This window comes from Silurus meridionalis, chromosome 6, assembly GCF_014805685.1.
Source record: "Silurus meridionalis isolate SWU-2019-XX chromosome 6, ASM1480568v1, whole genome shotgun sequence".
In the NCBI taxonomy this organism is placed as follows: domain Eukaryota; kingdom Metazoa; phylum Chordata; class Actinopteri; order Siluriformes; family Siluridae; genus Silurus; species Silurus meridionalis.
Window position 1 is genome coordinate 4,521,732 of NC_060889.1, and position 25,000 is coordinate 4,546,731.

General features: G+C 39.5%; 1 protein-coding gene and 1 long non-coding RNA gene across 3 annotated transcripts in view; one reads left to right on the forward strand and one right to left on the reverse strand.

The window, feature by feature from the left end:
* LOC124387844 overlaps positions 1 to 13,465 on the forward strand; it is a 28,080-nt gene extending 14,615 nt beyond the window's left edge. The window contains exon 2 of the long non-coding RNA XR_006926246.1: positions 13,262 to 13,465. This is a non-coding gene — a long non-coding RNA (uncharacterized LOC124387844). The remainder of the gene's footprint in view (positions 1 to 13,261) is intronic.
* Positions 13,466 to 17,155: 3,690 nt separating this feature from the next.
* On the reverse strand, positions 17,156 to 24,421 carry LOC124387841 (homeobox protein engrailed-1-B-like). Of its 2 annotated transcripts, none has more exons than XM_046852437.1 (2): positions 23,761 to 24,421; positions 17,156 to 17,541 (listed from the first exon to the last, which is right to left on the reverse strand). In XM_046852437.1, exons 1-2 carry the CDS (start codon positions 24,275 to 24,277, stop codon positions 17,210 to 17,212), a joined length of 849 nt encoding a protein of 282 aa, XP_046708393.1. In that variant the 5' UTR covers positions 24,278 to 24,421; the 3' UTR covers positions 17,156 to 17,209. The 2 variants fall into 2 exon arrangements, with proteins under 2 accessions (XP_046708393.1, XP_046708394.1); XM_046852438.1 differs by having other exon boundaries at positions 17,160 to 17,526.
* Between the last annotated feature and the right edge of the window lie 579 nt (positions 24,422 to 25,000).

Sequence of the window (25,000 nt, forward strand, 5' to 3'; positions counted from 1 at the left end):
TGGCATGCTTGAAGAGCACAATCAATGCTTCTAGGTCGCCCTGTGGCCCCCATCTGCTGCCAGAGTACCGGCCGGTTGGACAACTCTTCATAGTGTCTGCTGGTCCTCTGCTTGAACTTGGAACTAAGCCTGGAATCGCTGCGGTGGAGACTCCTTCCATAAACATAAAAGAAAAAGACATTTTGACAAGTATCTCGACTCTTCTAGTGACGGTCGGTCCCACCAAACGACGGATTTATCAGACTTGAGTGTGAAGGTACAAAAACATTATATTCGCAAACTTCTTTTTGAGCATTCTCCCCTTTGAGACTCCCACTTGAGTCGAAACTTGGTGAAAAACAAGAAGTTGTGAGCTTGTCATTTTCCATGGTGTTCACTGCTTATAAAAGCATATTTTATGAACTGGTTTATCAGTTAACATCAGTTACATCAGCTCGAAAATACACTTCCCAGATGCGTTAAACACAGCACACGTAAGTATAGAACAGAATTCTGGATTCTGATTGGTCCAAAGAGGACGTTTCATTTTCTACAGTAGCAAGGAAATATTTCTCTTGCCGTAAAATAAAAATAATGATGTTTAGATGTGTTCTATATGTGTTTCTACAGTTCTGAAAAGAAGGAGGGAATTGGGGATGTTAATTATTTTTTCTCTCTCTCACACACACACAGCTTGTCATTTCGGTTTTCATAAGGGTTGTGAGGGGCATTTCGTTGTGTTTGCCGTGTCTATCCTGCATGTCTGTTTAAACACACCTTCCATAATCAAGGACGGAGCTTTTGGCTTAGGGAGGCCCCAGGTGGTATGTGTGTGTGTGTGTGTGTGTGTGTGTGTGTGTGTGTGTGTATGTGTGTGAAATGTCAGCGGAAGCCCGTCTCAGTGGCCTGAATGGAGACAAAGCACAGCGGACACACAGCTCTGCCCTTTTCTCTTTGGCCCCGTTGCCCTCTGTACCCTTTGATTAGCCGAGTAGGAAGCACTGAACCCCCAAATGCTCCACCACTGCCCACAACAAATACCCCACCACTGATTCCCCCCAAACACCCCACCACTGACCCCCTCCTAATACCTCGTTTGACCCCCACCAAACACCCCACCACTGGCCTCTCAGCACCCTCTGGAGTGTGCACTTGTCCGCCGGTGACCCCTCCTTCCGGAAACGTCCACAGTGGGAAAGTGGAAATGTTGCACGAGGGCGTTCGGGACGCGACGCTGTGCACCTTGACCCGTCTAGACGCTTTTATCCGTTTCTGTTTGTAACCAAGCAGGCCAAGTGAACTCTGACCTTTTCATGCTACTTCCATTTTTTTTATTTTACTTTTGTAAGTTTTTCCTTCTTATTTCTTCAGGGTAGATTATTTAAAGCTAAACACCATTCTGTATTCCATTTACCATCCGCCAGACTAAAAATTATCTCTTTGTTTTGTTGGATTCAGGTAAAATTTATACTTCAACTTTTAATTTTTTTGTATTTAGCTACAGACAATTTATATATATATTATAATTTTTTTAAATTTATTTTTATTTGACATTTATTTTTTGATTTTCGGTGCACCTGGAATACCGAGGACGGTTTATTTTTTACCCCCTCAGTGTGATTGTGTAATTCCACATTTCCTGTAAGTACCACTTTGGTTCACTGTATTACATCATGTTCAATTCTTCTTTCTCTCTCTTTCTATATATATTTATATTTTTATATTTAGACCTGAAATCTGTTGCGTATTTCCTGCACAAATGATTCAGCTCAATGTAATATTTATTTTTAAACATCTAGAAATACTTAGAACGGTCTAGAAGCTGCTTTTATTTTTAACCCCCTTAGTTTTTAATCTATAATAAATGTTGCAATTATATTCCAATTGTTTTTCGCAATGTTCAAATAATATCCGATTAGAAAAGTAAGCAAAGGAAATAAAGTTCAGGGAATTCATATTTGCCGTTACTGTGAATTTAGGAAACATGCAGCAGAGAAATTTTTTATTTATTTAATGTTTGTATTTTATATATATATATATATATATATATATATATATATATATATATATATATATATATATATATATATATAAATCATCAATTCCAGACTTTTCCATTTTGTTAGATTTTTTTAGAAAATAATAATTAAATTGTATTTTTTATTTTTATCCAAATGAATACAGGAAATGAAAAATACCGAAACCAAAATCATTATAAAAATATCCTTTTTCTTGCGAGTGCGGAATATGGAAACTTTTTCATTAGGCGAGACGAAGATCAAGAATCTCCCAGAAACGAGATCTCCCAGTTTTGTGTATTGTACAAACGTTTATATTTTTACTCAAATTTTCACATTTGAAATAAGGAAAGGACAAAAAATGCAAAAATATGACAAATGATTTCACTCAAATTGTAAATGAGGCCTTTTTTTAGAGGTTTCGAAGAATTTTTTTGCGTAAAAGAAGCGGAAAGGAAAATCGCGATCAGTTGAAAATTAAACAACAGCGTTGTTTTTTGAAAAACATTATATTTGTCGTGAAAGTAGACACTACGCAGAGTTTCCTCGGACACTGTGTCTTTGGGATTAGCATCACTCCGAGCTGCACCTTGTTCTCCCGGTCCTCCGATCTCGGATCAGTCCGGCGAAAGAACAATCGTTTTTTTTTTAACAGCAAGTCGAGAAAATGGCAGCCGCAATGCAACACTCTTTCGCTCCACCCACTCCACCATTTCCCATCCCAACCTCTCTATCTTTCTTTTTTTTTACAATCCCAAACTCACCACGTTTTACCAGATCGCACGCACTGTTCTAAAAGTCGCTAGTGTTCTGGCCGATTTCTTTGATTTTTCTTTCATCAATATTCTATCAAAATCAGGCTGTGATGTATAAAACTCATCCATTGTTCTATCCCTCTATCCTCACTCCGAGCTTTTCTGTCTAGCCAAACATATCAATTAGCTAGCTGCTCACCGCTAGCATTAAAGACTGACAATAAGTGTCATGTAAATCCACTGAGTTGAATGTGCTTAGCGCTTTTGACCAAAGTGCTAGTTCCTGATTGCTAGCATCTTTACTAATAGTGTTACGTTACATAGCGGTGTGTAATGAAACACACTTTCATACTTCCTGTTTCTGCAACAAGCCCACTTTGCTTTTTTCACTAATTAAATAACTCTATATGGCGCTAGTTAATGATTGCTAGCATTTTTGACTGATATTTTTATATGTATGACACAATCACATCATTTCCTTCCTTCCTCACAGATATTTTTTTATATTTACCTCTTCAGTTTTATTTAAATATCTCCCTTTGCTAAACCCCCAGTCTGATATATGCTAGTTTTTTGTATTTGTGAGGTAAAATAGAATGAAATAGCGACCACTTTGCATTTTTCATCCGTTTCTTTCTCTGTATTGATCCCACAGTTCATTTGACATTCTTTTCTCCATACTGTAGTGCTAGTTACTGATTGCTAGCATTTACTACTCAGATTCAAATCACTCGAATTTTTCTCCAAGCCAAAGTGTTAGAAATTGCTAGAAATTTTAACTGATATTATTTAAACTCATTCCTTCCTTCCCACACATTTTTTATTGTTTACTTCCTCGGTTTTATCTTTTTTTGCTATAAACACCCAGTTTGCTAGATGCTAATGTTTTGAATTTGTAAGATAAAATAGAATCGATCATTATTATTCTTTGCATTCTCTCATCCCTCTCTCTTACTCTTTCTTGCTCTCTGTGTTAATCCCAGTTTCTTTTAACCAAATGAAACAAGTCGAGGTTTTTTCTCCCCCACACTGCAGTGCTAATTTCTGATGGCTAGCATCTACTGCTCAAATCCCTCAAATCATTTTCATTCTTCCTCACACATACTTTCTGTTCCTGTAACAATCCCAATTTGTCGCTTACACAGATTAAATAACGACGTTTTCTCAGACCGAAGCGCTAGTTACTAATTGCTAGCACGTCCGATTGATATTGTGATTTGTGTTTGGTGCACCTTTCACACAATTATGTTATTTACTCGCTATTTTTATTTTTCTTAATTTCATGTAAACATCTTTTTGCTATAAAACCCAGTTTGCTGAATGCAAGCGTATTAAATGTGTGAGGTAAAATAGAATAGATTAGCATTATTATATTTGCATTTATTCCATTTCCTTCTTCTTCTTCTTGCACGCAGTTTATATTTAAGTGAATTAACTAAGATGAAGGTTTTCTCCAGACTATAGAGGTAGTTACTGATTGCTAGCATGTTTTCATGATTACACGAAAATTATTCGATTCCTTAAATCTTTTTTTTCCATCTTTCTTTTTGACATACTCTCGTAGATAAACTGAACATTTGCTTCTGGTGTAAATCAATTGAATTTTTTTAATTGCCTTTTAAAAAAATTTTATTGCCATATTTTAGAATTCATCTCTGAAATGTGAGGAAAAAAGTCTTCAAATAGCTCAATTGGCCACTATTTTCCACATCTTTACATCTCTCTCTTTCTCTCCATAACATTGAAATGAGGCAAAAAAGCGAAATTGCTAGAATTTTTGTTGATATTGTGAATATAAATATATATAATAAATGCATGATTAAATCAACTACATCCACCTTTAGCCTTATTTCTGTTCACTAGCCGCTAGCATTTGACGTGGTATTGTGATTAGCTGAGGTAAATGTGAGGTAAAAATGTTGATTAGCAACCATTTTCTCTTTCCTCCATCATCTGTTGCCGGATTATAGATTATACGGGGCACCTTTCTACTCTCTAGCGCTAGTCACTGATTGCTAGCACGAGTCTCATTTCTAAAATGTGTCTGAAAACATTTTCACGCTCACCTATCTTTTTTTCATTATTTCCTAAAATTATTATTCTTTTTTATTACATTAATGACTCAAATTTAAATCTATTTTGCTAGTTGTTAGTTGCTAGTATTTTTTATTTTGTTAGGTAAATATTCTTAAATATGCTCAATTATTCATTATGTCAAATTTTTTCTATTGTCTTTCATCAATCTCTTTCTTACACACACACACACACACACACACACACACACACACACACACACACACAGTGTATTGTTGTATTTGTATTTAAATGTATTAAACAGTTCACCCTGTTCCACTGATTGCTAGCATGCGTCTGATTTTTTATTTTTTATTTATATTACCTATGTAAAATTCGCTAAATATCATCGATTAGCCATTTTTTTTCTCATTTCCTCTATCGTTCTTCTTCTCCATCTCTCTTTCTTTCCCACAGAAAGTTTTCTTTATAAAACTCAACCATCTTATTCCATCCTTTCCTCACACATTTTCACATATTCACAACCCAAACCAGTCAAAAATTTCTTCTTTTGCTGTAGTCACTCATATTTTGAGTTTGTGAGGTAAATATCCCCAGATATCCTCGATTACTCGCCATTTCTCATTTCCTCCAATATGTCTCTCTCAGTCTCTGTAATAATCACAGTTTTTCATTTAAACGGATTAAACAGGCCCTGTTTTTTTCTTCTTCTACTTTCTTCTTTTTTCTTTCTTTCTACAAAACCAAATCCTTCATATTATTATTGTTTTTAATTATCTTACACATTTTACTTAATTTTACATTTTACTTATTTCCTAACCCGGTGGCTAGTTTGCTAGCATGTTGAATCCGTGAGGTAAAATATCACAGATTAGCATCCATTTGATGATTTTTTTTTTTCCAGTCCCACAAGTGTGTCATTCCACTGTAGATCAAAATTCATATTTATTGTGCCACCATCCCACTCTTTTCCTCTTCCTTCTATCATTTTTCTTTTTCTTTTTCACAATGCAGTATTTGTTTTGTTTTATAACCTCATAAACCTGGATAAAAACAGGACATTTTAATTGATTTAAAACGAGACCAGATCTTTCCAATGACATGATGTGTGATAAAAAAAATTTAAAAAAAATTATATATATATATTATATTATATATTATATATATATATATATATATATACTGTATATATATATGGACCCTGTTTGGTTCCTACACAAACTTCTTCAGGTCAATATTGCGATGACAATGAAAACACGGCTTTACAAAGCCGTGTTTTCATTGTTAAATGTTTTGGAAGTTATGGCTGTTCATTCAGGGCTAGTTTATGATTATAAGATGAATTAAAATGAACACACTCCAGGTTCCATTTCCTCCATCAGTCACACGTCTACTTTTCTCTGGCTGTTTTGTCGTTTGCTACTTCATCTTTTAATAATAATAATAATATTAATAATAACTATAAAAAAGGACATTAGGATTGTCATAGAGACCCGCAACGCCACTTGTCCGTAGCACACTGCATGAAACATTCATATGGCCATGTTTTTTTTCCATATATATGTCACAGAGCTGAAACTCAGTAGAATTTAAATGAATACCTATTTAATATGTAGGAGCCATTCCTCCATTTTTCCCCCCCGTCCCCTCGATCCCATAAGACACCGCAGATCTGCGACTGCTTTAATTTTGGGTTAAACCTGTGACTGTGTGAGGATTGTTTTAAAAACACCCGCAATGGAAACATGCAGAGAAATGCTCAATCTGGCGAACGCTCCCCGCATGATAACGTAACACTGCATTATTTTTTCGTTTTTTTTCGCTCGCCAATATTCGTTCGTATGTAACGTCATTCCTAAATTCTTCTTTTTCCTCCATCTTTTACACAGGTTCCTAAACATTTAGTGGCATTTTCCAAACAAATAGTTTTTGTCAACACTGCGATGAACATACGTAACACGGGCGACGAATTCAGAAAAACTCCAAGCGCTCGAATGAACCAATTTAGGTTCTAATTATATTCATAACGTATTCCATGCGAATACTTAATGATGTATAGACTGTGTCTATTGCGTACACACTGCTGGACGATGAAATGGTGTAACGCCATCAAGAACGTCAAAAATCATCAAAAATCGCTTTCCCAAACACCATTCTTTCGTGATTTTTATGATATGAACTGTCTCTCTGTCTTTTTTTTCTACTTCTCCTTTTACATTTTTTTTCCATAACACAACGTCGTGAAATCATCGTTAAGGATTACAATGCGAGTGTGTGTTTACCAGCGAATATAACTCTCCGTAGTATGATGCGCTCGTGTCCAACATTCAGACCGAAAACCAAAAAAAACGTCGTATTTTGCTGAATGCGAGCAGGAAAACAGCTTTAAAGAGCAATAAAAACCTCGTGCAAAAAAACGTGCACAAGCTTTTATTCGGGTGGTGAGGATGTGAAGCGGAGGAGCGGCGATAACGGCGCAAACGTTTTTTTTTGTTGTGCAGAAACGCTCGCAACAAACACAACTAACAAACGTGTCTTTCTTTCCCCCTCGCATTTCGCTCGAGGTGCGATTTTTACTTGTGATTAGTGTCTGAATAGCAGCGGATACTCCGGGCTTTACACGCCCGAGCGCCTCCTTTGTGGCGCCGCTGTCAGTCTCGGCCTGACGCTATCTCGGCCCTTGATGTGTGTTTTTTTTTCAGCCAGAAAAGAAAAAAAGGAAAAGAAAATCTTTATATATATGTATTTTTTTTTGCAAACGTTCTTTTATTCAGTTTATTGCAGAACAGTGGAAGGTGTTTGAAGTCTGTTTCATTTCACACTTAATTCTGGCTCCTCCCACTTCCTCGTTTAGATGTAATTAAGCGAGCGGTGGACGCTGTCGGTTTCCGCGAGCGTCTGCCTGCGCCATGAGCACGTGTACGCTTGTAAACACACGAGACGTGAGTGATGTTTTCTGCACGCCGTGTCCCCATTGGGTGTGTAACTGAAGTTTGATTGACAGCCGAGTTCCGTAAACACACAGCATGGCATAAAAACGACGCGATCTGTGTGTGTGTTTGTGTTTATGTACGTGTGTGCTGGGGGGAGGGGGGATTCATGGTAAAACAGATAAGGTGTAAAGCGCCGGACCTCGTAAGTGAAGCGTTTCTATAAAAAGATAAGGAGAGTGTAGGACATGTAAACATCTCGCTAATTAACATCAGTCTGGTATAAGAGGAATAAAGCATTGCATCACCTCCACTTCATCTCACCGTACCAGCGTTTATCATCCTACTGTACCAGCTAATATTCATTACCACAACATGTGGAGAGACCGTATGTACTCTGTGTGTGTGTGTGTGTGTGTGTGTGTGTGTGCACGGACAGAGAGGATCTTCTCCACAATGAATCCGCCTTTCTTTTGTCCACTGCACCGAGTCGACTTCTTAGGGGTCTCATACATGGGAGATCAAGAGTTGCCAAGGTGCTGAGTATACACACACACACACACACACACACAGGGTCTCATTTCCTTTGGTTGTCAGAGCCCCGCTGTGGTTCCACTGGAGGTCACTGACACGACCACTGGAGCTTTTCCCTTTTCCCACTCGTTAAAGCCCCTTGTCCCCTCCCTATGGTGTGTGTGTGTGTGTGTGTGTGTGTGTGTGTGTGTGTGTGTGTGTGTGTGAGAGAGAGAGAAACAGCAACACACCACACTGTTGTGTCTAATTATCTGTTTGAGTCTTCTAGTCCTCTAGTTTAGATAACCATCACTCTAGTATTAGTATCTTGTCCCCGAGTTTATATAACCAGTCCTCTAGTTTAGGTTTCTATTCTTCTAGATAACCAGTGCTCTAGTTTAGGTTTCTAGTCCTCTAGATAAACAGTACTCTAGTTTAGGTTTCTAGTCTCTAGATAACCAGTCCTCTAGTTTAGGTTTCTATTCTTCTAGATAACCAGTGCTCTAGTTTAGGTTTCTAGTCCTCTAGATAACCAGTCCTCTAGTTTAGGTTTCTAGTCTTCTAGATAACCAGTGCTCTAGTTTAGGTTTCTAGTCCTCTAGATAACCAGTCCTCTAGTTTAAGTATCTAGTCCTCAAGTTTAGATAACCAACCATCTACTTTAAGTATTTAGTCCTCTAGACAACCACTGCTCTATTTCAGTTTTCTAGTATCCAGACTTCTAGATTAAGTATCTAATCCTCTAGAAAACCAGTCCTCAAGTTTAGGTGTTTAGTCCTCTTGTTTATATAAAACTAGTCCTTTAGTTTAACTATCCAGTCCTTTATTTGAAATATCTAGCCGTCTAGTTAAAGAACTAGTCTATTAGTTTAGATTCCTAGTCCCTTAATTTAGATAACCTTTAGTCCCTGAGTCTAGAACAATACTAGACTAAATCTATTCATATAGGTATGCAAGCCCTTAAGTTAGACAACTAGACACTTAGTTTAGACACTAGTTTATAGTTGTCTAGTTCGGTTTTAAATCCCCTGAGATGATCTGAATTTAAGTCTAGTCCTCTAGTTTAAAACCAGTAAGCAGTCCTCATGTCTAGTCTTCTACGTTTACAAGTCTAGTGCTTCAGGTTGTTCTGTTCCTGGCAGTTAAAGTGTCTTTTGCTGTCTAGTTTTTTACCTCACACCAATAATCCTCATCTGGACAACTGGTTTAGCGACCTGGTAACCTGGTTTAGAACAGGAGCTTGGAGATGTAGTAAGGAAGGTAGTGGAGGAAAACGAGGACGTGGACGTTGTAACTGTATGATGTCTGATGTATCTTCAGTGATATTTTTAGCCAGTGAAGTGGACTCTGTGTCTAAAAAAAAGACTAGTCTCAGAAACTAGACTAATAGAAGAAGCAGAAGACCTGCAGATGTGATTGAGACGTCTAGGGCACTAGTTTTAAAGGATTCCTGATGGGGTCCAGATCAGCCGTTTAGAGCTCCAAAAAAAAAACCTGCGACTGCCATTTTGTTTCTTGGTGATACATAATGTGTAATGTGATGTGTGTGAGTGTGTGTGTGTGTGATACACACATTGATACACAAGCTGTAGAAAAGGTGGAAGTCAGCTCTCTTGCCCTTCCTCTCCTCTTCCCTTCTCATCGGCATTAACTTGTATTCTAACGAGATTAGACCGTATGTGTTCTCCGTCTCCGTCTCCGTCTCCGCCGCCCTTTTTTTCTTTTCTTTTTTGATCTGTGGTGCATGACGAAGAGCTCCGGCCGTCTGAGAAACACTATGAAATCGGCCTGATGTTGTTCATTTTTCTCGTCCGCCACTATCCCTCGCTCCGATACTGACCCTGCATTCCAGGGAGCTGGGTGTAAAAGCTCAGCGGGGTGTGTGGGGGGTGTTAGGTGGTGGAGTGGGTTTTGTCCCAATCGGACGGCTTTTTATTAGGGAAGTTGGACACACAGATACTCTACGACACTCCCTTCTTTCTCTCTCACGGTCACTTCGTTTACTTTGATCACAGTCTCCAAACAAAAAAATAAAAATGACAGGATGTTGGGCAGGTGGACTTTCTCTCAGGCCTGAGACTCGTTTATTTATTTTATACCCCACAAATGTGTTTTTCATCTATTAAACAACTGGATGTAGTAGTTTTTATACATTTATTGCTACAATTAATGGTACAGAAGAGCCCTGAGTTACTTCCTGTTCTCGGTTTTGTTACAGCAGCTACAAACTAAATGAAATCGCTATCAGCCCTCTTTTGCATACACGAGCTCCTGATTGGCTAGCGTTGCTCTGACTGACATGTACGAGAGAGAGAGAGAGAGAGAGAGAGAGAGAGAGAATGCCCCTCCCACTCTGAGAGTGCAGTGTCAGTGTGCAGAGGTGAACTCGTGATCTCCTGATAAAAACGTCAGTGTTGACACTGAAGACTCCTTCTGTAAATGTTGGATAAACATCTCCTTATATCTGTCTACAGAACCAGCTGTTACTATAGAAACGATCACTCTGTGTATAAACATATGCTTCTTCAAACACCTTTTGACCAATCAGAATCCTGAACTCATCAGAGTGAGAGAGAGAGAGAGAGAGAGATAACAAAACAAAGATAGTTAGATGGACACATACGAATGGATGGATGGACGGACGGACGGACGGACGGACGGACGGACGGACGGACAGACAGACAGACAGACAGATAGATAGATAGATAGATAGATGTTTGCAAACCCAGTGTGAGTAAATGAAGGCGGAGCTGTGCCTCTCCTTTTGACCAATCAGAATGCAGAACTCAGCGGCATTGTGCAATTTACATAACACTTGTTCTTGTCAGAGAATTCAGTGTAACACATTTCAGCTCAGAAGTAAACAGAATATGCATCAGCACACACACACACACACACACACACACACACACACACACACAGAGAGCTAGATGTCCGTGAGGACAGTTTACTGCATCTTTCAGAGCGTGTGTTCCGACGCACTCTCGCTCTGACGGCGTGTTTACTGCACGTCACACACACCTGAAATGTGTCACGCGTTAACGTTATTTGATAAGACGTGCCCTTTAATGGCCAATTCCCTTCCCGCTCCCTCGCTCCATCAAAAGACGAGCGCACAAAAAGCGAGGGATTTCGGGCCGTCAAAAAACCACAAACAAACGCGGCGATATTTATAACCGCACGGTTGAGGCGTCATATCGACACGTGCCGTTAGCACAGAGGCCCGGCGTCAACAGCAGGCCGTGAGGAGATCGGCGGCTAAACACGTAGCTAAAAGCAAGCACATGCTGTCGTTTCCATGGAAACGTTTCGGTGACATTAGTGGAAAATTCCACAGCATTAAACGTAACTATAAACGAACAAAAATGACATTTATATTAATTCTGTAGTGTGTGTGTGTGTGTGTGTGTGTGTGTGTGTGTGTGTGTGTGTGTGAGTGACAGAGAGAGAGATGGCGAGGGAAGCAGAGCTGGCAAGTGAGCTTTGCTGGAAAAGTGAAACACCTGCGGCCATGACAGGAGGTTTTGACCTTCATCTGGAGTCTTGCTCTGTCTTTTTCTCTCTCTCTTTCTCACACACACACACACACACACACACACACACGTGTATGTAGACAGGAGGCAGCGAGGCAACAAGGCAGTCCCGTGCGTTTACACACACACACACACACACACACACACACACACGCCCGGCCGTCGCTTCCTCTCGCGGCCTCCCGGAATAAAGGAAATGGAGATGAGGCATTCACGCGCTCCTCTCGAACACGACACACGTGACAGGTGGAGGTTTTCTCCACGCCGAACACAAAGCTCACGTCTCCTGACTGCTGCTCTTTTATTCCCCCACACACACACACACACACACACACGGAGTCACTTTCTACTGGAAAACACTCAGGATTCATTAACCTGCCCCCAGAACTCTGTGGGATTTTCAGCATAGTGCAGCAGGAGTGTGTGCAAAAGTTTGCGCACCCTGAAACAAAACGTGGGGTTCGCAAACGCGGCGGCGTGATCACACGTTCAAACACGCGAGGAGTGCATGCCTGTCTGAAAGAAATCAATCAATAAACAAACTAGATGAATAGGTGGATGGATGGAGAAAAGAGGAGATCAGATGGAGAGGAGATGAGATCAAATGGGGAAAAGTTGAGATCAGATGAGAAGAGATCAGATGGAGAAAAGAGGAGATCAAATGGAGATGAGAGAATATCAGATGGAGATTAGAGGAGATCAGATGGAGAAAAGAGGGGATTAGATGGAGATAAGAGAAGATCAGATGCATGGAGAAAAGATGAGATCAGATGGAGAAAAGATAGGGTGCAGAAAAGAGAAGATCAGATGGAGCAGGAATGAAATCAGATGTAGAGGGGAGGCCATCAAGTGCCGAGGTTATTGGGTGGAGAAGAGAGATGTGATTGAGAAGATTTGAGATGAGATTAGACAGACGGAGAGGTGATCAGACGAGGAGGAATGAGGCGGTGATGAGATCAGATGGGGATAAATATATATATGTATACATATATTAATCAATATAAATATATTTACATATATTAATATATTATTATATGAATATACATCAATAATATAATAAATATATATTTATATCAACTCGTTTTTGTCATTATTTGGATTACGAGCAAAAATCTTGTAAATAATCACCTTTAATATCCCAATGTAATATTCAAACCTGTGAATGGAACGTAAAGATCTGTGTTCTGACTCGTGTTCTGACTCGTGTTCTGACTCGTGTTCTTTTTCTCAATTATAAATTCAGATATGTTTCTTTATAAAAAAGAAAATCAGAATCAGTTTGAATATTGAAGCATCCTGTTCCTCCATGACTCGAAACCAATCAATCAATCAATCAATCAATTAAACAATCAATCAATCAATCAATCAAAGGTCAAAAATGAGGTCGTGTTCGTGTTGTTTTCCACGTAATCGAAGCGTAACGAGTGTGTGTTTGTGTGTATTCGTGTATATAAGAGGATGACCGCAGATGTGTTTGCTCTCTGTGTGTGTCGTTTCAGAGCATCAGACGTGAACGCACGTGTTACACGCAGCCGGATTTGTGCTCCAAACCTCATTAACGTGTAAAAAAAGGAACCGAGAAGACCTTCTTCGTCCTGTGCATGTCCTGAAATTGTAATAAACACGAGTGTATGCCTTCATTATGGCTTCATGTCATATCTTTTGTTTTGTCCTTAAAAGCTAATAAATGTTATTAATAATCACGTGAGGAGTCGCTGAAGTTTTAACTGTTAATACGTCATTTTCATCATCAAAGTGTTAATAAACAACATCAGACTCCACACTGTAATGTAGGGCCAAAAGTATTGGGACACCTGACTTTCTCACCTACATGTGGTTCCTCCACAAACTTGGAGGCACACGATTGTATCAGACGTCTTTGGATGTGTGGAAATTCGAACGAGGAGACCCAAACATGTTTCAGCACGATGTTGGTGAAGAAATCCAGCTCCGTGAAGATCTCCACAAATCTCCACAAAGTCTAGTGAAACATCTTCCGGGCCGAGTGGAGCTTATTATAGGAGTAAGTGAGGAGAACGTGTGGAATGGGATGTTCAGAATTGTCATAAATGTGCAGGTGTCCACAAACTTTTGTCCGTATAGTGTATTATAGGAAGTGGAGACCTTATTTGTCCTTTGTTTTGTCCTTTATATGTCCGTCATGTGCAGTAAACGTGAATAACGACAGTAATAATAAAGTTAAAGTGTTAAACAGGTTCCTTTTCTTCCCTACGTGTCCTAAACACGTGTTCCGAAGTGTTCAGGAAAGACCTTAAATGTGTCATAAAAGTGGAAAATAAATGTCCTGGGCTGTTATTTGTCTTCTATACGCTAATAAAGTGTAACGAACGTGTACAGATGTCTTCATTTCCTGTTTATTGATTTCTTCTGCAGTTCACAGGACACAAGGGTTGCGTACGAGTTACAAAATATTTCCACGTTAAAAACACAAACCATTTCGGAGGAAAAAAACGCTGCATCACTCGTCTCGGTGTCTCCGCTGATGAGTAGAAATTTCTGGAAATTCGAACGTAAAATCTCACGCTTTACGTCACGTGGAATAAGTCTTGTGTGTATATGTATAAAAATAAATAAATATTCTAAATTAAAGCTAATGAAACATAGCGAAATACCGCCATCGATAAAATCGTACGTTCGCTTAATCGAATGCCCCTTAGACGAATGGGTGGAGTTACAGGCTGTAAAGTTGAGTGGTTTGTGGGCGGAGTTACAGACCTAAAAGTTTCATGTTTAAGGGGCGAGGTTAAGGACGTCCAATTTTTGTGTTTTATGGGCGGAGTTACAAACCTCAAATTTTTGTGTTTTATGGGCGGAGTTACAAACCTCAAATTTTTGTGTTTTATGGACGTTCTATAAGGACGTCCATTTTAGTGTTTTATGGGCGGAGTTACAGACCTCAAAGTTAATTAGTTACAATAGAACAAGACGTCTGTCATTTTTTTATAGCTAACCTTCTTGAAACAAGCTGCGATAACCAGCCTTCCTCAAGGAAAACACTGCGCTGAAACTGGAGACTCCTCCCCTCCGCATGCATGTTCAGAAATCCCACCTTTTTTTTTTTTTTACAGTTGTTACTGTTACTATAGAAACGATAACCAATCACAACAAGCGCATTAATACAAACCTGTGGTTCAGGTTTTTTTTTTTTTAAAGCAACTCCTTTGGAGACGACATGAAATTCGAAATGCTGTTGTTTCTTAAAACGCACACACACACACACACACACACACACACATTTTTACACAAAATGATATAACAAGACTCTGGAAATAAATTCATCATACTTTTATAATATGCTTTTAATCATCAGCTTTTCATGCAAAAGGCCTCAAGAAGTCACTTCATTCACGTACACAATGATAAATACGCCCTTTTTTTTCTTAAAGAGATTTTTTTTTTCTTGGAAAAAAAATTCTATTCTCAAAAAGAAAAGGAAAAAAAAAATCAAGAAGGAAAAGCGACACTGGACTGGTCATTGGATAAATTTTTTTTTCTTCTTAATATATTTCTATAAATACATAACAGCGATAAAATGTTTGTTTTTTTTCTTATAATGCTGGTTTGCTTAGTTTTTTTTTCTTTTTATCTCCATAGTGTTTGCCTGTGTGTATATATATAATGTAATATAATAATGAAGAATCGTGTACGGGACGTCGTCGGTACGTCCGGCTCGCAGTGCTACGCGTTCCTAGGCAGCGGTACGATATTTTACAAAACGAAATACGAAGAACGGAAAATAAAAAAGATATTGCTCTTTCATAAAAACTCTATGTAAGTTAAGACGTTTCGGTTGATTAGGGGTCCACTGGTTGTTGTTTTTTTTGTTTTTTTTATATATATTTTTCTAGATTTCTTAGGCTCGATCTCCAGCGTGTGTCAGAATCCAGATAGTAATTTGATTACGCATCTCCTTCTGACTTTATAAAATAAACCATCACAGTTATACTGCTCCTCAATTTACGATAACACTGGATAAAAAAAGAAAAGAAAAAGATTGTAGCTACGGTGGCTGCATGCATGCACCGCAAAACAAAACAAAAAAAAAAAAGAGAAAAGGCATGTGCCGATAAAACATCGGTTACGTCGATGTGTATATATTTGTATATATTTCTATCGCGATATTAAAAACGTGCACGCGATTATTATTCTAGTGAGCGTTTGAAACAATCGTCCGTTCTGGTATAGGCATGTTCAGGCACTGCAGATCCTCCCAGGCTACAATCCGATTGGCTGGTTTTGATTAACGCCTTTGCTACGAAAGCTTTTTTTCCCGGCGTAATTTGTTCACGTGGCGGTTCGAATTACGTGAAAACGCAACCAAAAAAACAACAACAACGGTTTCTACAATAAACGGTGTATCGAGGATTAAATACATCGTAAGCATTGTTATTTTCTAAAATAAATGTTACGGCCTAGCTTTGCTTTCTAGCTCCGGAGATATAAAGCGTAAAAAAGGCTAGCTAGATGTTAGCTTTGCCTGATTTCCAGGTCTGAGGAGAAGAGCGACGTGATTATCGTGATGTGATGTGACATGACGTGAACGCGCTACTATCCGAGCTACGGTGCCGGCGACGGAAACGGCACGACGCGTTAAAAGCGATGGACACTCATATCAATCGAATTGTTTTTTTTCCCCCTAAAAGCGTAAACACGTGCAGGTGATTCCTGTCGAGACGTGAAAAGTAGGCGGCGAAGCGGAACGGTAAAATCGACACATGCCTCGGTGAGATCATCGCAACAATGCCTCATTTATTAATATTCACAGTTGCAGGAAATAGTCTTTGGATTGAAGCAGGATGATTCTCTCTCTCTCTCTATCTCTTTCTATCTTTCTATCTCTCTCTCTCTCGTTCTTGTGGTAATGCCGCCTGTGAAAAGCTTTAATTATAAAACAGCGTAAACACAAATCCAATAGCGAGGCCGCCATGCTTTTCCTGTTTCTTTAAGGGTCATTTTTTATAATAGCAATAATAATAATAATAATAATAATAATAATAATAATAAGTCAGAGTCTTGTTCAAGTCTGGTGAATAAAAACACTTCGATTAGAACCTCAGTTAATGCTGGTATATTTGTACACTGGCCCTTGATGCTTAAGATTTATTGCATTGGAAATACAACCGTGACCTCTTTTCGTCTCTCTATCTTCCTCTTCCTCTCTCTTTCTCTCTCTCTAGCTATATATCATTCTAGTTTCTCTGTCTCTCTTTCCATCCCCATCCCAGTCATAGTCTGACTTCTGGGTTGCAGATCTCTTCTTTCCACCCTCTCCATTCTTTTTCTCTCTATCATGATGTTGGTATGGTTGTATAGTCCTCACCCCCCTCACCCACCCCTCCGTCTCTTTATTTTTCCATCCTTCTCCACTATATCCATCCAGAACCCCCCAGTCCTCCAATCCTCTCCCATCCCCTCTGCCCCACCCCTTAATCGCTGTCTGATTTGTCATCCTTGGTGGTGGTGGCGTGGTTGTACAGGCCCTGGGCCATCAGGTGCAGCGCCAGCGCGTTCTTGATTCCGGAAGCCTTCTTGATTTTGGCCCTCTTGTTCTGGAACCAGATCTTGATCTGCGACTCGTTGAGGCCCAGCTCGTTGGCCAGGCTCTGCCGCCGCTGCTCCGTCAGGTAGCGGTTGGACTGGAACTCCGCCTTCAGGCGCTGTAGCTGCTCGGCCGTGAAGGCGGTGCGCGGCCGCTTGTCCTCCTTGCTGCTGCTCTTCTTCTTTGGTCTGCGGGTTCGGGGACCTGCGGTGGGCGTGGCTATTTTGAGTCGGAATGAAATAACAGCAAGGCAAAGCAGATTGGAAACAGCATGCTAAGGATTGCATTCCTTACTCAGCAAAAAGAAAATGTGTGTAGTCAGATTAACCCTTCCAGCGCCGAATTAACACCTCGAACTCCTACGTGACCGCGCCGCCGACCACACACTTTGATTAACACTAATTATTAGCTCTTCAAATGTGGAATTTAGACTCTTGGTGTTGGTTTAACACCTAGAGCGCTGAATTAGCACCTACTGCAAGTTCACAGCCGCTACGCCCCCTTGCTAAGCAAAACCACCAGTCCCAGATTAACCCTTATTGTGTTCCATTAGCACCTCCAGTTAAGCGTATAATGAACGCTTTAATCAGCATTTAATTGACTTGTGGTGTTGAAAGACATCTACAGGGTTGAATTGCTACCAAAGATGTTCGCATACAAATGCTGAAAGTTTCACCTCAGGATATTAAAGTTTTGCTCTAAACACTTTCACACTCACGTAATTAGAGCTGTTGAGGTCGCTACACTGACGCTTTTATCACCCGTACCTTTTTTTTACGAGATTTACTTTCACCCCAGTTACATTTGCACAACATTTTTACATTTATACAAACGTTTGCTCTTTTAGTTATCTGCCGATATATATTACGTAACTACTGTTTTACAGCAGGGTTTATTTCTTGGTCTATGAAGAAATGGCGTATTGGAATGGCGTACAGGATTGGAGTATAGGAATACATTTAGGAATGCTGTATAGGAATGGCTTATAGGAATAACGTATAGGATTGGTCTACAGGAATGCCGTATAGAAATGGCGTATAGGATTGCCATATAGGAATGGCTTATAGGAATTGCGAATAGGATTGGCATATAGGAACGGCGTATAAGATTGGCATATAGGGATGGCTTATAAAAAATGCCGTATAGGATTGGCGTACAGGATTGGCATATAAAATTGCCAAATAGGACTGGCGTACAGAAATGGCGTATAGGACTGGCGTACAGGAATGGTGTATAGGATTGGCGTATAGGAATGGCGTACAGGAATGGTGTATAGGATTGGCGTATAGGTAGGCGTACAGGAATGGTGTATAGAATTGACGTATACGAATGACGTATAGGAATGGCGATAGGAATGGCGATAGGAATGGCGTATAGGATTGGCGTATAGAATTGGCGTATAGGAAAGGTGTATAAGATTGGCTTATAGGAATGGCTTATAAAAAATGGCGTATAGGATTGGCATACAGGATTGGCATATAGGAATGCCGTGTAGAACTGGTGTACAGGATTGGCGGATAGAATTGCCAAATAGGACTGGCGTACAGGATTGGCGTACGCGATTGGCGTACAGGATTGGTGTTCAGGAATGGCGTACAGGATTGGGGTACAGAAATGGCGTATAGGACTGGCGTACAGGATTGGCGTACAGGAATGCCGTATAGGAATCGCATATAGGATTGGCGTATAGGATTGGCGTATAGGATTGGCGTATAGGAATGGTGTATAGGAATGGCGTATAGGATTGGCATATAGGAATGGCGTATAGGATTGGCGTATAGGAATGGCGATAGGAATCACATATAGGAATGGCGTATAGGAATGGTGTACAGGAATGGCGTACAGGATTGGTGTACAGGAATGGCGTACAGGAATGGTGTATAGGATTGGCGTATAGGAATGGCGTATGGGAATGGCGTATAGGATTGGCGTACAGGAATGGTGTATAGGATTGGCGTATAGGAATGGCGTACAGGAATGGTGTATAGGATTGGCGTATAGGTAGGCGTACAGGAATGGTGTATAGAATTGACGTATACGAATGACGTATAGGAATGGCGTATAGGATTGGCGTATAGAATTGGCGTATAGGAAAGGTGTATAAGATTGGCTTATAGGAATGGCTTATAAAAATGGCGTATAGGATTGGCATACAGGATTGGCATATAGGAATGCCGTGTAGAACTGGTGTACAGGATTGGCGGATAGAATTGCCAAATAGGACTGGCGTACAGGATTGGCGTACGCGATTGGCGTACAGGATTGGTGTTCAGGAATGGCGTACAGGATTGGGGTACAGAAATGGCGTATAGGACTGGCGTGCAGGAATGGTGTATAGGAATGGCGTACAGGAATGCCGTATAGGAATCGCATATAGGATTGGCGTATAGGATTGGCGATAGGATTGGCGATAGGAATGGTGTATAGGAATGGCGTATAGGATTGGCATATAGGAATGGCGTATAGGATTGGCGTATAGGAATGGCGTATAGGAATCACATATAGGAATGGCGTATAGGAATGGTGTACAGGAATGGCGTATAGGATTGGTGTATAGGAATGGCGTACAGGAATGGTGTATAGGATTGGCGTATAGGAATGGCGTATGGGAATGGCGTATAGGATTGGCGACAGGAATGGTGTATAGGATTGGCGTATAGGAATGGCGTACAGGAATGGTGTATAGGATTGGCGTATAGGAATGGTGTACAGGAATGGTGTATAGGATTGGCGTATAGGAATGGCGTATAGGATTGGCATATAGGAATGGCGTATAGGAATGGCGTACAGGATTGGCGTACAGGATTGGTGTACAGGAATGGCGTACAGGATTGGTGTACAGGAATGGCGTATAGGAGTGACGTAGGTGTTTGAATTACAAACCGATTCAAGTATCGATTGTTATTCCACTACATCGCTAATATAGGCTTAAAAAACACTATCACTGTGTAAAACAGTATTTTGCGTAGAAATTCTAATACGTGATGACAATTTCTTTGGACTTGGACTATTTTTTACACAAATAAGTTACGAACTGTATATCAGGGTCTCATTTTAATATTCCCCTCAGGTAACTAACCTGGTTAGTGTTGGTAATACAGGTTGATCAATTTTAGAAATAAGATGAATCAGCTGGTGTTAGAAGTATGGCAGATAATTTGTTTTTGTTGTGGGGTTAAACAATCTGCCCCTTCATCCTTTTATCCATTTATCCATCCATCCGTCCTCCCGTCCTTCTATTCATTCATTTATTCATTCATTCATTGTATAATCATATTAGTAAAGCGGTTGTTTTTCATTATTTCATTTTCATGAACATTATTAGGATTATGATGACTGGTGTTTGGTTGAATCTCTGGTATTTTCGGTTGTACTATTTTGTGTGGTATATACTAAAGACTTCACAACGATGTTTGACTGCCTTCTGGTTCAGGACGAGGCGATGCGAATAGTAGCTTTAATCCCGACTTTACTTCAGCAAAGAAATTCCAAAGAATTCCTGCGTCCTCGTGGAAAATTCACAACATAGTAGTATAATAGGGCATTTCCAGTAAAACACAGTATATAAAAATATTAATAATAATAAACGGATTGGTTGCTGGGGGGAAAAATCTCTCGTGCTGAATAGTCATGAATATTAACCATGGGCTCCATTTTGGAGCGTTTTTTGTTCTCCTATGGTTCCATTTGGTCTTGAGATTCAATAATGTTTCTCATTCTGTGCATTAAAGAGCAAATCAACTGTCCATTGACGAAGTTAACAAATATTAAAGAAATAAAGAAATTAACGCGATTTTAAGGTTGTGCTTCAGCGTCGGAAAAAATCAACACCCGCAAATAAAAAAGTGGACTTTATTTGTATGTATAAAATCATAGATTGCATGTTATCCTGTTTTATATGACGTATATAATAATAATAATAATAATAATAATAATAATAATAATAATAATAATAAAGTTTGATTTAATTGAGTAAAGCAAATTTGTTCAAGCTAAAAAAAACATTGTTGGGGTAAGAAAGTGTTTTATAGTCGACAAATACTCGCCGAAATAATAACAAAAAAATATTAGAATAACTTTTAATATTAGAGATGTATTTATTGGTTCATTTTTGGTTATTTAGCTCTGTATTTGTAGCTGTAATGACGCTTTTCTTGGCCGCCCTCCTCTGGATTTCAGTGCATTATTTATGGTTGGTTTATTTTTTGGCTACACATTAAACAAATCAATAAATGTATGTGTTAAAGAGCTTTTTTTCATTTCTAAAGTACGACTTGAACTTGTTTTAAATCTATTTGCTGGACTGGAGACAGCCAGAGGCGTCCTGCAGTCCATTGTCCCAAAATTATGCTAATGAACTTGGAAGAAATCTGGTGTGCAGAACCAAATAAATGATAGTTATAATTTATCTGATTGGATTAAATGATGTAATTCTATCGAATATAGAAGTTTTAAGAACATCTATTTAATAATCAATAGAGAATATGTAAATATATTGTCGGGTCATGAAGAAATGGTCAGCTGGTGTTTGGGGTTGAAAACAGTATTTCTCTCTTTTTTGTTTATGATATGCAAAATAATAACAAAATAAGACAATATATTAAGCACTATACTATATTATATACGATAAAAGTAGAATTATTGTGTATTGTAATTCCTCTGTATTGTAGAAAAGGCTAGCAGTTTTCCACACACCATAACTATATTGTACACTTTGTTTACCATCCTGAAGTATTTATTTGGTCGTAAAATCAACGCTTGGTTTCCTATTTTTGGTGTTTTATTTCGAAATAAACGTTAGCAACAAGCTAAAGAGTTGTTCTTAGCGACGTGCTAATCCTGGTGTCCTGACTGGAATAAAACATCCCCTCATGGTCGCTGCTGATTGACTGCAAAGTCTGAGGGGGGTTTTATTTTCACACAAACATCCTCAAGAAAAGATTCAGTGTGTTTTATCAGCATTTTAGACGCTTTTGTTGCACTTTTTCCACGTGAAATTGTCGATCGAATCGTATGTGAGGAAAAGCGCCTCAGAGAGAGAAGCTAGCACCGAAGCAAGGCTGACTAGCCTGTTTGCTAATGATATCTTTACTCTCCATGATGATGAATAAATCTAAAAAAACACGAGATCAGGAGTGAAATTCTGCCCTGCAGGATTCGGAGTGTTTATTCTGGACTGAAAGAGATTATTGTGTACATTTGATTCGCTTTGAATTCGTCGCTTGAGGTGTTTAGCATGTTGCAGGCTATGTGTTTATTCAGACTTTGGATTTTGCAGTGTAAATGTGACTCCCGTTAAATCTTTTACATTAGCAGTTTATAATTATATCTATTTTTTTTTTTGTGATTCCGACATTTTAATATTGGAGTATTAGATTGTTCTGATCTATAGATTGGACATGCTAATTCCAGTCAGGCTGTGGCTCTGCTCCAGCCTATAGGCTTCACTCTATACTTTAACTGTTTGCTCTCCTCACAGATTTCTATTATTTATTTTTATTCAGATATACATTACTGTGAGTTCCCTTTTTATTTATTAATTATTCAATTCAATATTCAATATTACACACTATCGAACGAAATAATTGTATATATGTTTATTTGAGAAAGAGTGGAGTTTGCGGGTCATGATTTATTATTATTAATAATAATAATAATAATAATAATAATAATAATAATAATAATCAAATTAAAAAGGTTTGAAATGGTTTTTCGTTATATTTTAAGGATTATAGAATTGTTTTTACAGATATGGGTAATGATTATTATTATTATTATTATTATTATTATTATTATTATTATTATTATGGGACAATTTTTAGTTTTTACTAGTTGGACTGAACTGAAAATGTCGGGTGATTTGTGCTATTTGTGTTCAGTTAAATGTGTTTATTTATTCAGGATTTCACGGTTCAACATTTAAAACTCAACTTACTTGAACATATTTTTGGATTTTTTTTATTATTGTTTTTTTTTTTTTTATATCAAATAATTTATTTATTTTGGAAGCAGAAACATACTCTCGTTTTTTCCGCCAACTTTCATTTATTTCTAAGTGGGAAAAAAAGTTGTTCGAATTTGACCTCGAGGAGTTTTCCTGACCTGATCGGTGAGATCTGGAGAGATCTGTGAGATCTGTGAGATCTGGAGATCTGTAAGTTCGGTCAAATCTGGAGAGCTAAAGATCTGTAAATTCTGTGAGATCTGAAGATCTGTAAATTCTGTGAGATCTGAAGATCTGTAAATTCTGTGAGATCTGAAGATCTGTAAATTATGTGAGATCTGTAAATTCTGTGAGATCTGAAGATCTGTAAGTTTTGTGAGATCTGGAGATCGAACCCATGCTCGAGTTTTGTTCTAAGGCGTTACGAGGGTGATTCGGGCGTGTTGTGGGAGTTGTGTGGGGGGGTATTTATTTATTGTTGTTATGGTTGTTACCTGCCGAGGGTCTGTCCGAGTAGCGCGTGCAGTAAACCCAGGCGGGCCACAGCATGGGCTGCTGGTTCTGGTTCGGGGTTAAAGTGGATGAGTTGGGTTGCGAATGCTCCGAGTCCGAGCTCAGGCACTGCTCCTTGCTTTCTCCGCGCACTTTCAGCGGCTCGTCCTCGGTCACCGGGTCGGTTTTCTTCCCAGAGTGAGGTGTGGAGGTGCTCTCCGTGGACCCCCGGCCCACCTGTCCCACCTGCCCGTCCTCTCCAGGCTGCCCAGAGCTGCTGCTGCTGCTGCTGCTTTCGCTGCGTCCCAGCGCACTTTCCTCAGTCTTTTTGCGTCCGAAATCCGGGCGCAGGATGTTGTCGATGAAGAAGTTGGTGACTCGGTGAGGAGGATGAGGATGACTTGGAGGAGGAGGAGGAGGAGGAGGAGGAGGATGCTCGTGTCCCGGGGACGGAGCTCTCACCTCGGAATCTCCGGCGCGCCGAGCGTCTCCTCTCCCTCTCAGCTCTTTCTCATCCATACCGACAATCACACACTCCCTCTCTCTCTCCCTCTCTCTCTCTCTCTCTCTCTCCCTCTCTCTTTAACCCTTTTCCAGGCACTTTATCCAGCACTGAACCTCTGCTGATGCTCCACTTTGTTCGCTTTCTTTAGAAAAAAAACCTGGAATAAAATGTCGGGTTGTGATCATCAGCGCAGGTTCGGGACTGGAACCAGATCTTCCTCCAGCGCGTCGAGATCACAGAGAAGAACCATAGTTCCAGATAACAAGAAAATGCGCTCTGGGAAAAATGATGATAGAACTTCCAAAAATGTCAAAATAAATAAAAAATAAAAGAATAAAATGTGCTGAATATTAAAAAAAAAGAAACACCTGTGATTGGTGTGGAGCAGGAGGACACAGCAGGTCTGAGAGAGAAAACTCCGGGCCGGAGAAGAACAAGAAGAAGAACAACAAGAAGAAGAAAAAGAAATAGAAAAAAAAGAAGAAGAGGAAGAAGGAGAAGGAGGAGGAGGATGATGAGGAGGAGGAGGAGGAGGAGAAGGATGGGGGTCTCCTCCAGGATCCGCTCCTCCTCAAATACTTTTTTACTCCCGGTTTTTTTTGTTCATATTTTTTATTACGAGACCCCCCTCCTCGTCCTCCGCCCCTTTAGTGACGTTTCACTCCGGTATCCAGGACACGTGCCTTCGACCAATAGGATGGAAGGAGGGCCTGTCACGTGATCAGGCTCCTGGAGTA

Excerpts from the sequence above, each read along its gene's own strand:
- LOC124387841 (XM_046852437.1), bottom strand. The coding sequence starts at position 24,277 with ATGGATGAGAAAGAGCTGAGAGGGAGAGGAGACGCTCGGCGCGCCGGA. Across the intron at positions 17,542-23,760 it reads CTCGGACAGACCCTCGGCAG|CCACGCCCACCGCAGGTCCC; the intron begins GTAACAACCATA and ends GACTCAAAATAG.